A 14,064-nucleotide genomic window follows, 5' to 3' on the forward strand; every position below is an offset into this window, starting at 1 on the left:
AGTCTGACGAATATGTTACAATGCATTCTGTGCAATGAAATGCTGAAACACACCATTCAAGCAAGAGGGCTGACTTTCCTATCTCCCATGCAGGGATTCTTTAAGCGGACGGTGCAGAATAACAAGAGGTACACGTGTATAGAGAACCAGAACTGCCAGATTGACAAAACCCAGAGGAAGCGATGCCCTTACTGCCGATTTCAAAAATGCCTCAGTGTTGGAATGAAACTAGAAGGTAAGAGCCCCAGCCCTGCTCACACCAGCTGCAGCAGTACACGTTATGATAAACGCTGGTTTATGAACATTATGCTGTATAGCACAGTTTTAAAGTTGTAGTAAAAGGTGGCTTGTGTTCAATGAGACTGAGGCTTCCTATAACAAGAAAATGGTAAGATGGTAAAAAATCCAAAAACTTGCCAAAACCATACACTCCATTTTCATGTATGTACGTACTTGGATATTTCAGTACTTCCAACCTTGCAAATGAAGGGCTCCAGATAGTGGAAATTAGTTCTGCAGCTTTAGAAAAGGATTTAATTTAAATTACACTAAATATGTAAGAGGCATCTCGGTTTTGGACATTCTTTGTTAGAGTGATGTGATCTTATTTCTATTTTATCCAGGTTCCTTTTATAGTATTATCTTCTGATAATATGGCACAAAAAGAGAGACAGAATATACAAGTCCTTTCTTACAGCGACTTGCTTTTGGGATTAAGGACCAAAAACTTCTAAAGTTATGTCCTGTATTTTTCGTGGTGCTACACCTGAGATGTTATCACCAATGGAAGAATAAGGACTTCGAAGTATACTTTTTTACTTCATTTGGCTCTGTCCTGTACAGAGAGGAATGAAGAGGATACGATGCCCTTTGAGAAAAGAAAATGAAAAAATGTCACTGAGATTCAAATGTGAGACTCAAGTTGATTTTAACATTGATAAATAAAATAAACTGAGATTTCAAAGCAGAAAGCATTTCTACTTAACCAAGCACATCCTTCTAAATTCCTTATTCTTCTTTTGTGCTGAAATGGCATTTACCTGAGACACCTAACAAGGAAGAATCAGATTAACAAGGGATACAATAAACCATTAAGGGAGCCATAAAGGACAAGCCCCAATCACCTGAGTTTGGCAGAGGAAAACTTCTGCTATAACTGAAGATCAACAGAATAATCAGCCCTCTGCAATCTGATGAATTCAACACTGTTCTGTCTGCCCGTAGCCTCAGCTACCGCTGATGCTGCACTACACATCCCAAACCCTGCACACACATCCAAATTCAAGCAGTAAAATAACCAGACGTTGGGAGTCATTTTCCCCTTGCTGGCAGAGAACAAGGATAAATTGCATAAACTATTTTTACCTCCTCTCAATTGTGGGCAATGATACAGGTGCAATTTTTGTGCTTCTGTGATTTCATGCATTGCACCCTAACTTCTGTAGGAGTTACACCAAGAGCATTTGCTAATAGAATTTGCCATGTAGCTGATAATTCTGGATACCTGGAAGGACACTGTGCATGCAGACTTAAAGTTACATTTGGCAGCACTGTGATTTAATTAGTTTTCTGCATTTCACTCAAAACCAACATTCAGCAGCATTATTAGGAACATTTTGACTGCAAACGTAAGTAAGGTGCACATAGTTTTAAAGGTGCTTTAGAAGTGTACTGTGTACTCCAACTCCCTTGGCTGTACACCCATACAACTTCTTTTCCTCTCGTTAGAGAATTGTTAACACCACGTGCTTCTGTGACTGTAAATACCTGTGACATTTATGTGTGTATTTCCCTGATAGTGATATATATATATATAAACAGCCTTAAAGCCTTAAATCTTGTTCATAAATTACCATGCGCCAAAAAATAGAGAATCATTAAACGTTGAAGTCCTTATGATAATGCACAGTATTATGTGTATTCAGCATCCAGAATAAATTTTTAATGTCCTACTAATCCCTAAGATAAAAAGCTCAAGAACTTAACCTCCAGCAATCTCAGCAGTGCCCACATGTCACCCGGCTGTCAAAGGTCCCTCTCGCAGTGTAACTGCCGTTGGGCGAGGTGGGCTTGGCGAGAGCTGCTCTCTATTCCATGACACGTACAGCACGGTGACAGTCACTGCTAGGACAGACCACCGGCGTGACTCCCAAGGCAGCTGTTGACATGGATTTGTTTTAATTATTTTTAATTCCAGACATATTACAAGCCAAAACAGCACCAGCAGTTTGTGTCATTTCCTCCTTCTACGTGGAAGGCAGCAGGCTGGCAGCTTTTCTCTGCGCGTTTCAGCTGCAGCCGAACATTTCTGTAGAGCTGTTCAGATACCTAGAAATTTCTTAAAGTCACACACCAGCCTGAACGGAATCTTTCAAAGGAAGTATTTCCTTTTTGCCAGGAAAAAAAAGACATTCTCTCCTTTGTGACTACTGAACATTTCACAATTTCTGTTTCAGATGTTCTAATGGAATGACCATAATGAGGCACTGTGGTCTACTGGCTATGTCTCAGACATATTCTGGACATCAGCCCTAGTTTCTTAATGACATAGCAACTTGACATAAACCAAATATATGGTAAGATCTCCCCGTGATCCCATAGCAGGTGTGAAATTCCTGTAGCCAACCACTGTGTCTGTCCCCATGTCCTAATCACTGTAAAGAGCAGTCCTCCCAAGCTAGCAATGTGCATGCGCTATGTCAGTTATCAGAAATAAGTGACACTTGCTAAATCAAATAACTCCTTCTTTAGGAGTAAGTTCTACTTTGAATTTGAAAAAAATGAAATAAATCAAGGAGTTCCATGTCTACATTTATCCCTGCCCTAATGTGCGCTTCATTACGGAACGTCCATTTCCAGTTTTCGTTACGATTTACTTCTTCCTCTCCCCTGACAGCTGTGCGAGCTGACCGAATGCGCGGCGGCAGAAACAAGTTTGGACCGATGTACAAGAGAGACAGGGCGCTGAAGCAGCAGAAGAAAGCTCTCATCCGAGCAAACGGACTTAAACTGGAAGCCATGACTCAGGTGATCCAAGCTATGCCAACCGACCTGACAATATCCTCTGCGATCCAGAACATCCATTCTGCCTCCAAGGGCCTACCTCTGAACCATACTGCCTTGCCTCCCACAGACTATGACCGAAGCCCCTTTGTAACCTCTCCAATTAGTATGACGATGCCACCCCACGGCAGCTTGCAAGGTTACCAAACGTATGGCCACTTCCCAAGCCGTGCTATCAAGTCCGAGTACCCCGACCCTTACACTAGCTCACCAGAGTCAATAATGGGCTACTCATACATGGATGGTTATCAAACAAGCTCACCAGCAAGTATTCCGCATCTGATATTGGAACTCCTGAAATGTGAGCCAGACGAACCACAAGTCCAAGCTAAGATCATGGCTTATCTGCAGCAAGAGCAAGCCAACAGAAGCAAACACGAGAAGCTCAACACGTTTGGGCTCATGTGTAAAATGGCTGACCAAACCCTATTCTCCATCGTCGAGTGGGCTAGGAGTAGCATCTTTTTTAGAGAACTTAAGGTAGGTAACAATTTCACATTGTATTATTTAAGAAAGATGATTTTTAATGTTGCACTTTGAGCAAGAAAGCATGGTTTATCTGTTTCCCCAAGCACCTCTAATTTATCTGGCTTTAAGTAAGCAAGCTGTTATGGTGAGAAATTTGTACCCGTCTTCATCTTAGTCTGCAATAAGCCGATTTCGGTTTTACTCTTCTCTATTTTACTGTTTATCCTAATAGTTGTTTAACTCCATAGGAATAGCACAGATTTTACTCCTTCCCTTTCAGCCTCTCTCTGCCTTGTACTCAGAGTTGAAGAATGCCTGTTACCATTCTGCACTCATTTACATAATTATTTTATTACCTCAAGTAACACAGTAACCTTATCTCTGCCCATCTATGTTCACTCCCTACTTAAGTGCATATTGGAATATTAACTTGCTCACTGGGCTATTATTTTGTATGTATACGTGTAGTTAACCATGAAGGCTAAATTGTAAGCAGGATACACATAACAGATAGCAAGGAGGAAGAAAGTATCTTTAGGACTCATTTGGTACTTATCACTACTGATACACTGGGGACTCCTGTACTCCACATCATCTACAACTACCTTTAGGCTCTTCTTTATGGACACTAGGCAGTTGGACTCCTCAGTACACCCAATCCTTACGCACAGCTCTCTGGTGGACAGAAATTTCCCCCTATACATTTGTCAGATGTCACTTCAGGCAATTTTGTTGTTTGTTGCGGTCAGGTCTGACACAGAAATCAGAAGCCAGAAATGTGGTATCAGCCACACCCTCTCAACCTACAAGTTAGCTCTGAAATGAATAAAACACCTTTCACCTCAAAAAACAAACAAATAATCAAACACAAGATGAGAAACTTATATTAGGTCCAAACTTCCCTATTATACTGGCAGTTAACTGAATTTACTGCAACACAGAGATGTTTTTGATGTAACTATTTGCTGCTGAACTCTGCAAAGTTTTCTGACCCCTAACTTCTTAATTGTTGAGCAAAAGAAAAATAATAAAATATCCAAAAAAAAACAGTAACTATGTAAGTTGAGAACTGAATCTACCTGTATCAAGAGCACAGAGGGGAGAGCCCATTAAAGATCTGCAGTCAGGATGCTTGCCACAGCAGCATTTCTATCACAGCCTTAATGATTCAGACACAAGAAATGAAGCCCATGACTACAAGAACAGTGAGCTGTATATGTTGTACATACAACTCCACTTGTTCTCAGACATTTTCATGACAATGATTGAAGGAACTATTATAAACTCAGCCTAAATTAAGAGAAAAAAGGGAGGAAGTTACTCCGGGGAGAAAAGAAAATGGATCAAAAAGGAGTAAAAACTGTCACATCTTTGTTTGTTTGCCATATGTTGTTCATAATCTTTTAGTAAGCCATGCTTCTCATCTTAAACAATGTTCAGATTAGAATGACAAACAGAATAAGTTTCCAAGAGACTATGTCTTAAAGTCAGGAACCAGGAACTTTGAACCCATTCAGTTCTTAAGGTTGGAGTAATCATTTTACAGAATTACTGAGATTTGCAGAAGATATTATTCAGTGTAAGGATTTTTAAGTTATCACGATCTGCCATAAAATTACAGTTATGATTAAAGTGATTATATGAAAAGATATTAGAGCAATATTTACTTTTCATGGTTCCGTTGCTTTCTCTGTAGGCAGATTTTATAGGCATTCAATGTGCTGTGCTGGGAACAGTCTCAGAGATGGTCTTCATTTCTAACCTCAGTCTGGTTGATACTCTTCAACTAAAGCACGCTTACTAGTGTGGACATAAAAGGTGCAGAAATCTGTTTCATTAAAGTGCTGATAAACTGCTCCTAACTCTTCCAGTATGTGCATACAACTTCATACACACAGATCTCTAACAACGTATATATACGTTCTAGAAACTCACGGCATACAGGCTTTGGCTACATCTATCAGAGGGAATGGTTTCTTTTCAGTATTTGTGCCCTTGGTATCATAGAACCTCCAGTTAGCTTTGCATCCTGTGGCATACCCTGCTCATTTTTCTTAATTGGACAATATCTGCTAAACTGTACAGCATTCCAGGACAGCATCACACTCAGAAGTCCATCACTTAGGAACAAGGTTACAACAACGCTAAGAACTTCCAACTTTTCAGCCTGAGGTCCTACCAGCACATTTAGATCAGACACCACACCAGTACCAGGTAGCATCAACTCTTTGCAGCTGAGAAGAGAGAATCAGAACTGAAATTTTTCCTGACCTTTCTGTCCATCCATGCTGTCAGCTCCTTCCAGTCAGCGTAGCAACAGCTATTTCAGGTTGCTCTGGAGAACACGGGTACCTGTGGGGAGTAAAAAAAGGACCTAAGGATATGACAGAGATTGTAAATGCAGAAGGAAGGAAAAGGTAATTATGAGGAAGATTCAAATAGATTTTCAAAACAGTTAACTTGTTCCCTACCTACTCTGAGAAATATATATTTGCTTGAAGTATTTTCCTATTATTCTGGCTCTTCTACATGAAAACCAAACCATCAGATGCATTCCAGATAAGATATACAAGTGCATTAGCAGATCTAAGACTAAAATTTTAACAGCTTCAAATAATGAAACAATTTATAGCATTAAAAGGTACCCTTGTATGAGTTCTAAAAGTATGTAATGTAAAGATCGTATTTGTTAAAGTGCAAAACCTTCCATCTTCATATTGGGTATCAGAAGTTAACGGAAGCATTAATGAAGCAAACTAGTTGGAATGAGTAACAATGCCAGAGTAAGAGCCAAAGCAGCAAGCTGCAGTCTAATAACCTGCATTTCAACATCTGCTAAAATCTCAAACATGCACCTGTGTTGTGGAGTAGGGATACTCTTTAATTAGTAATTACATTAGAAAAGTGGTTTGGCATCACACAATTCTTGCATCAAAAGAAATGTTTCTGCATAGACAAAGTATGAACACAGAAAACCTCCGAGTACAGTGATAATACTAACAGTGAGGAAGACCTTTGCTATTCTGGAGTTGCTGAAAGCTTAGTAAACATAAAAGTAAGATATATCTACCTTATCCTCAGCTATGAAAACTCAGGAATGCCCCAGGGATGCCAAATTTGTAGCCAGCTGTCTGAGTCATGTGAAAGGTCTCTGTACAAAGCTAAAAAGAAAATATTGCAAGAGTTTCTAGAGTCCAAAGGTTATCTGGCCCCAAGAAAGGATGCAGACAGTTCCAGGGGACTGGTCTTTCCTCATCAGCTCACAGCAGGGAAAATTCAGCAACTACTTCCAAAGTATTCTTCAAACCATAAAAGCAAGCAGTCTCCACTTGAGGCAGAAGAAAATAAAGCCTGCACTGGAGAACAGTCCTCAGGATACTTCCACATGGCTGAGGATCAGAAAATTCACTGAACGTTGATAGTTATAAAAAAGGCATTAAAGAACCTGTGACTCACATAAAAATACTACCTTGACTTATTTGCTTATTTTAGTGGGGATGTCACAGGTCAAAGTACTATGTGAGCACAAGCCCAATTAGTGAATGATTGCAGGAAGAGCCAGCATACTTCATGCTGAAGAAGTTCATCCTAAAACCATTCACTGAGTTTGTCAACTGACTTAGGCCATTCACTGATGTCAGAGCACCAGCTCTGGAACACTAAGCACACATCTGTCCATTAGCTGGAAACGCATCTTTCAAAGAAACGCTTCACCCACATTTCTCCAAAGGGCCTGTCTGCAGGACTTCTACTGTACGATGGCAGTACAGATGTCTTGGCAGCTAATAAGCAAACAGGTGCTCAGTTGTGTATTACGTGTTTCTCAAAAACACAACTATATTAGCAGAGTTTCAAATCATCTCTTAAAACAGTGCAAACTTAGTGTGAACTGGGTCAACAGAAGCACTGGAGTCCCTCTTACTTGTCACATCAAACACATCTAGATAAATATAGTAATAATAATATTCAATACATCATGGTTAATTTTAAACTTCAATCTCCATGAAATTGAATATCAAGAAGTGCACAGAAAAATAATGAGTTAAGGTACAGAAAGTGAATTATTAAACCAAATACATAGAGATGAGGGAAGTTTTATTCTTTAGAAAAAAAAATATCAGTAGTGGAATACCTTAAAAGTTTTTCTTCAGAGTGATAAAAGGTTGAAATATTATTTAGACCTAAGTAATCAAAGGCAATTTGATAACTTGAAGTGCTTTTGGACTTTGTAGCATCCATTTATCAGGGCAGGAAATGTAACTAACATAGCTGATGAAATAAAACTGCCATAGGAGTCTTTCAGTCAGGGAAGCAGTGAGAAACCGAGGTTGAGGATTTCCCTTAGTATCAGCAGTCTGACTACAGAGCGTGGTGTCATACGCAGCTATTGATTTTTGGGCTGGTTTGAGCATACTGGGATCTGAAAAAAAGTCACCATTTCTCAAACTTTCTAAATGTTGGGGGAAGTGGGAAAGTATGCATCTTACTGACCCAACAAGTTATTTGCATTAGAAACATTAATTTGATTTAACCAGGTGTGTTTCATAGTAAGAAATAATTCTTTTTCTGAGATCACGTGGAAAGAAATAGTGAAATGACTGCAATGAAAAGAAGCCTCACCAGAAAACCCAGGCTTAATGAAGCATGGAATTATACCTGCCACCCCACTGAAACTTGTATAGGAAGCACTCTGTTAGAAGTCCATGTGATGATCTTCTTGACTTCTGAACAAAGCCTGCGACTAAATGCAGTATTCCAGCATGCAGGAGTGTTGTTTGATAGCCCTCCTAAACTGCTTATTCATTTCCAAGCCTCTGGTGCCTTTTCTAAGGGTAAAAAGATGACAGCATTCTCCTATGCTCATTCATGCCAAAGCAGTCTACTTTGCCATATGCTGCTGTCACCTCTGATAGCAGGAGGCTGAACTCAGCACTCTGCAGTCACTTTCCCACCCAATGGCGGATGTTCAGCAGCAAGCTGAGACAAAGCTACTGTGCCTCATGTGGGTGCATTTTGAAAGCCTGTCACTTCTAGCAAGCAAGTGTATTTTCCCACTGCAGTTCACTGCAGCAAGCTTTCTTCAATTCCCACAAACAGCCACTATGCAATATTTTGCCACTTATTTCTAGACAGAAAAAACTGAGCATCCTAATGCTTATAGCAAGCATAGATGCAGGCTGTAGTACGGATACAGGGAGGTCTGCAGCTGCAGCCACTCCTTGATAGCTTGAATCTCCCACTGCAGCCTTGGCAGGAAGGATGAGCTGCACATGCATATCTATCTGCAACTTGGTGCCATTTGTGTTATACAAAGTGGAAGTTTAACATCAGAGTTCAGTTTTTTCCTTCAAAAGAGCAGGATCACGATTAGAAGCACAGGACAGCTGACAGCAGTGCCAGATTATCCAGATCATCCAGGTGCAAAACGCACTCTTATAGGGCAGTATGAAAAAAAAAGAACTACCAACACTGCTGTTCAGAACTTGCATATGATGATGGTTTGCCGAACTTGGAAGTTCCTGCCACAAAAACAGCCCTCCTCTCCCCTTATAAATTACTGCATTTCTTAGAAGCAGGCACTAAGTCTTATGTAGGAAGATCATGGCTCTTAGCTCTGTGGAAATTGTCTCATTCAGGTCCAGTGCCTTTGTATGACACTCATATCATTCTAATACAGTGCTTTTGTACAGCACCAATTTCTGTTCATATGAGATAGTTCCTAAGCACAGTGAAAGTCTGCCTCTATAATTATATCTGGGCTGTTTAGATATAAGGATATTCTCCTGTTAGCAATAATGAAGTCACTCAGACTTCCTACTGTTGCATTGCCTCCAACACCTACCAACCCTGCTAAAGCTCTATAATATAATTCACTATAATTTATAGTTCCATGTATAGAGATAAGCTGTTTCAGATCAGTGATGGTCACTTTTGCTCATACAGCACTGTGGAGCCAACAGGTTTCATACTAAGGCACACCTAATGCACCCCGCTCTAGGGCTGGAAAATGCTGAGAAAAAGCAGAGGAAAGTATGATTTACGAAGGAAAAACTAAGAGATCTAAATAACCACAGCTTAATGAAACAACAGGTACAGCCTCATGGCAGCCACGTACAAGCACAGCATCTGAAAAAAAAAACAATTCAGAGCATTAAATGCATTCTGCAGCTTTATAGGCCTGGGAACACAGCAGTGGACTTCAGTCTTTTCCATTTCTGATTTAAAAATTCTTACAAAGCAAAGCTTCAGATGGAAGCAGTGACAGCAAGCAGCAGACAGCACTCACACCTCCCAGCGCACCGCTTCTCAGCTCCCAGGCTTTGCCCAGCCCGCGCTAATCAGTCTTTTATCTCCGTACAAGTACAGCCATGCACCGCTTTGTTTCGGTCACCGACCAAGCAGTCACAGCTTACTCCATTTCAGTGCCTCAGGTTAAAAGCATCCGAATCTGTGCCAGGCTACATATAAATGGAAACAAAGACCAATTCCGCGCTCTGCAAACAAGATTCAGTCGCTTACTTTCCCCCCACCTGTAGGCAAAGGTGCAAAAAAAAAAAGCCTCAACAAAGAGCAAGTTTTGGTGCAAGACGAAAGCGCCCAATACATCGCAGCATTCCATCAATCCATTAAATAACAAGAAGGGCGTTTCGGGGGACAAGCGCCGAGCAGCGAAGCTCTACTCTGACCCTCGTGACAAAGCACGCAACCCGCGGGCGCCGCACCGAACACGTGCAGCACAGCCGTGCGCTGAGGTGACGCCGCCGATGGAAGCGCCGGTTAAAAGCGAGCTGAAAGAGAGTACCGCCATCTTCACCGGGCTGCCAACTATTTCGGCACGCTGACAGACGGCAGCTTTAGTCAGCTAACGCTCGCTAAATCACGACACATCGTGCTTAAGCGCTGTCTTACCCGCAATCTAGAAGCGACGCGAAGCATAAGCGTTTACACACAGCGGTTACCCCCGAACGCCTCAAACCGTTCATTTCTCCCCGCGCGCCTCAGGCTGCAGACCGCGCTCTTCCCGCGCGCCTCAGGCTGCAGGTTGCAAGCCGCGCGCTCTTCCCGCGCTCCGCGGACTGCAGGCTGCAGACCGCTCACTTCGCACGCGCCTCAGGCTGCAGGCCGCGCTGCTCCAGCCAGGACGGGCAGCGGGGAGCGAGCCGCTCGCCACGTGCGGGGCGAGCAGCCGCTGCTCGCCCTGGCCGGCTGCAGGGCGCCGCGGTCTTTATTTGCAGGATTGAGCAGCAAATAAAAGTTGCTGGTACATGCAGCAATGCTGCAGGCATGTCTGCAGAGCAACTCCAGAACAAATGGAAGGGCGGGTGTAAGAAGGAGAACTCGAGAGAAAAAACGGCTCCAGTAGGAAAATGAAGCTACGATTTCGTTGGACACCTTCAGTAGCTTTTTTCCACTTCTGTAGCTGGTAGTTCGGGGCTGCAGGTGCAGGCTGGGCTGATAAACAACACTGTTATGGGAACACCTCAAGCATTAAAGCAACCGTTGTAGTTTTATACATGCTTATGTATCTATATCTATAGATACAGATATATAGAGATATAGGTGTATACACATATATACATTTATGTATATATATACATTTATAGGTACAAACTAGGGGGAAAAAAAGGCAAAAAAAGAAAATGCATTTTGTCCAGTTCTGGAATTGCCCATCGTACTCATCACTTGGAAATGGAAAGAAACTAAAATCGTTTTTTCAGAAATTCAGAAATAGAAAAATGCTTTTTTTGCATCTAAATACAGCGCTTCATTTGTTGAAAGAGAAGTTACTTTGATATTTGTTGCTAAATAAAATCTTGGATCAAGTAAATTTAATTTAAAAAATTAGTGAAGGCAACAATAAACACAGGAAATATACATGAATAAAGTGTTCTAAAAGTCAGGCAACTCTTTTAAGGCTATAAATATAACCTAAGCAAGGCCTCTATAATTAGCAAAGGGTGAACAAAAGAAGACATCCAGAAATAGATGGGGAGGGGGGAGGTGGGGAGGGTGAAATGTCTTGGTTAGCCTTATTCAAGTGTTCTTTCCATAGCATAGGAAGTGGTTCCAGCTAGCTCATGAGTTCTGTTGGTATTAACTGATTTTTAAAAGGACATTTCCAAGTTGTCTCCATGCCAAGGAAATTCTTTTACCGGCATGTTTGCTGAATACAGGAAACATCGTCCCGACTAAGTGACACTGGATGTGACGAAGAGTTGTGTCCTTACTCCGGTGTTACAGTCAGCACCCTCTGGTTGTTCCATCTGGAAACCATTGGGTATTTACTGGGGAACACTTACTGCACTCCTGTCATTCATCCTGAGCAATGAGCAATGGCCAGTGGTGCTGAGTCATGGTTGGTCCCTGAACCAACTCACTGCAACCCCTTGGAGGGGCACCAGGGGTGTCTGTCTGGTCATCCACTATTCCATCTCATCCCTATTAAAAGTTTTGGGGGAAATGTCTGTAGGAGCAACAGAGCACTGGGAACCTCTCCGTGCAGTGGCAAGAATTCCCTGTACGTGGAAATAGACATGTACCTACAGCTGCTCCTAAACAGAGAGCTGAAGAAGTCAGTCTTGCATATGGTGATGTTCAGTGTTAAGCCAGGTTGTGCTTATGGGTCTGGTTTTGTCTGCTTATTGGAAGAACACTTCAGTGAGGCTGATGAGAACTGCAGTGTCCAAGTAAGAAGTGCAAGTTAAGATCTTGAGTAGCGCATTTCCAGTTTCTCGCACAGCATCTGCCAGTTTCCTGTTTTCTTCCGTAGAGCTGCCTGGCTCAAGTGTTTAAGTTTCATTTGCTATGTGTTGTTCCTAAATCCCCTTTTTGTTATTTATTGGCTCTTCTTTTCCTTTCTCCTTGCTGGGAATTACGTTAGCAGCACAGTCAGTACGTGGGCAGCAGTAACTGGGGCTATTTGTGGCCATGGGCTGCATGGACCTACAGAGGGTGCAGCAGTTCACCAACACTCAGTGTGCTTCACCAACACTCTCTTCAACTCCTTGCACAGCCTTTCAGGAAAAGATGGAAATCTTTGAGGAGAAGGCCCAGAGTGGGTGGTCATGCAGGCCTGCAGTCTCCACTCCATCTTCCTACTCCTGTAGCTCAGTGAAAATCACCAAAACCAATTATCTGGTGTGCAAGTGGAAGCCAAAACTAATGCTGCAGCTCATGCCCAGGTCACCAGGTATACAATAGTTTCAGCTTCTTCTGTAACCAGCGTGCAGTCACTGATGTTCTTCCTGCCTTTATATGGAGAAAACGAGACAGAAAGACAGCTACTCACAAATACTACTGGACTATTGTTTTGGGAGGTACATACGCACTGATATCATACGTGAAAAATAAGATTAGACAATTTTCTGCCTTTGAGACTGAGATTCTAAATCTCTCAACAATGTTTTGAATATTGGCCCCATTACTAAGTTTCTGCCCAGACTTACTGTGCCTTGAGAAATCCAAAACTGCTAAAAGGAGAAGTATCAGAAAGCAATCTTTGTGATGTAGTATTCAGAAAACAAGGGTCCTTTTTTAAAACACAGTGTTTTAAACAGCAATAAGAATAATAACTCTTTCATAGAAATATGCATGTGACAATTATTTTACTTTGATCTGTCCTTGCTGAGATAGGTACTTATTCTGCAAGCGTAGGACAACGCTCCCTCCTAAGACTGAACTTTCATTGGGAGCATTTGCAGCGGGAAGTGCCATGCCTCAGAGGCAGTGTTTACATGCTAGCTCATTTGCCAACATTGAACAGCATTTGCCTTTCATTCGCATGCCTCTCCTTTAAGGCATACTCTTTTCCTCTTGACTTTAGTGGGAGCTCCGCATGTTTTGCCTTTGATTCCTTTGCATGCTGGCCACTCTAATTAATATCAGTTTCAGCAGAGTTTCTCTCTCCCTCTTTTTCAGTCGAAGAGAATAGCTTTCAGCAGCTTATCCCAACACCAGCTTGTGTATTTACTGATCAAGTGCTTGGGCATTATCAAACTGGCACATACTGCCCATACAGAATATAACTTCATTTTTTCTCTGTCCCAGACAAACAGAACTTTACCTTTTACTCCAGACCTAATAATAAATGGTGGCATAACTAAGAACAGAAGAAAATAACAATGATCATTCTAGCAAACTCCTCTCAGTGTTGAAAACATTGCTTAGGTCTGTGTTTGTTTAACAGTTATAGTTTTAGCTAGCTAACACAGTCTTTCTCTATAGGATGCTTTCATTGCTGGTGCAACAAACATAAATCAGAACGGATCCGTTCTTTCTTTGAGACCACCATTCCCCAGGGCTGGATTGTGCAACCCAAACTAAGCCCCAGTCTGCTCTGCCCTTAGTGCTTGGCCTTCAGAGATACTTTATATGGGACACAATACTACATAACTGAGGAAGACTGACAGAATCTGGTCCTTTTTTTTTAATTTATTTTTCCCCTGCTGCTTGTGTTATTAAAAATAAATGTCCGACATTTTGATCTCAGACCTGCATATCTGCATGTACTGAGGGACACAATGAACACAGGAG

At 41.7% G+C, this 14,064-nt stretch overlaps 1 protein-coding gene across 3 annotated transcripts in view; it reads left to right on the plus strand.

Moving 5' to 3' along the window:
* Positions 1 to 14,064, plus strand: part of NR5A2 (nuclear receptor subfamily 5 group A member 2) — an 87,094-nt gene that overhangs the window by 12,111 nt on the left and 60,919 nt on the right. For all 3 annotated transcript variants that reach the window (XM_042873580.1, XM_042873581.1, XM_042873582.1), the window contains 2 exons: positions 94 to 235; positions 2,897 to 3,543. In XM_042873580.1, coding sequence (XP_042729514.1) covers positions 94 to 235; positions 2,897 to 3,543 — 789 coding nt within the window. The remainder of the gene's footprint in view (positions 1 to 93; positions 236 to 2,896; positions 3,544 to 14,064) is intronic.

Source organism: Lagopus leucura, unplaced genomic scaffold (genome assembly GCF_019238085.1).
Source record: "Lagopus leucura isolate 7727_CA_CO unplaced genomic scaffold, USGS_WTPT01 Super-Scaffold_100009, whole genome shotgun sequence".
In the NCBI taxonomy this organism is placed as follows: domain Eukaryota; kingdom Metazoa; phylum Chordata; class Aves; order Galliformes; family Phasianidae; genus Lagopus; species Lagopus leucura.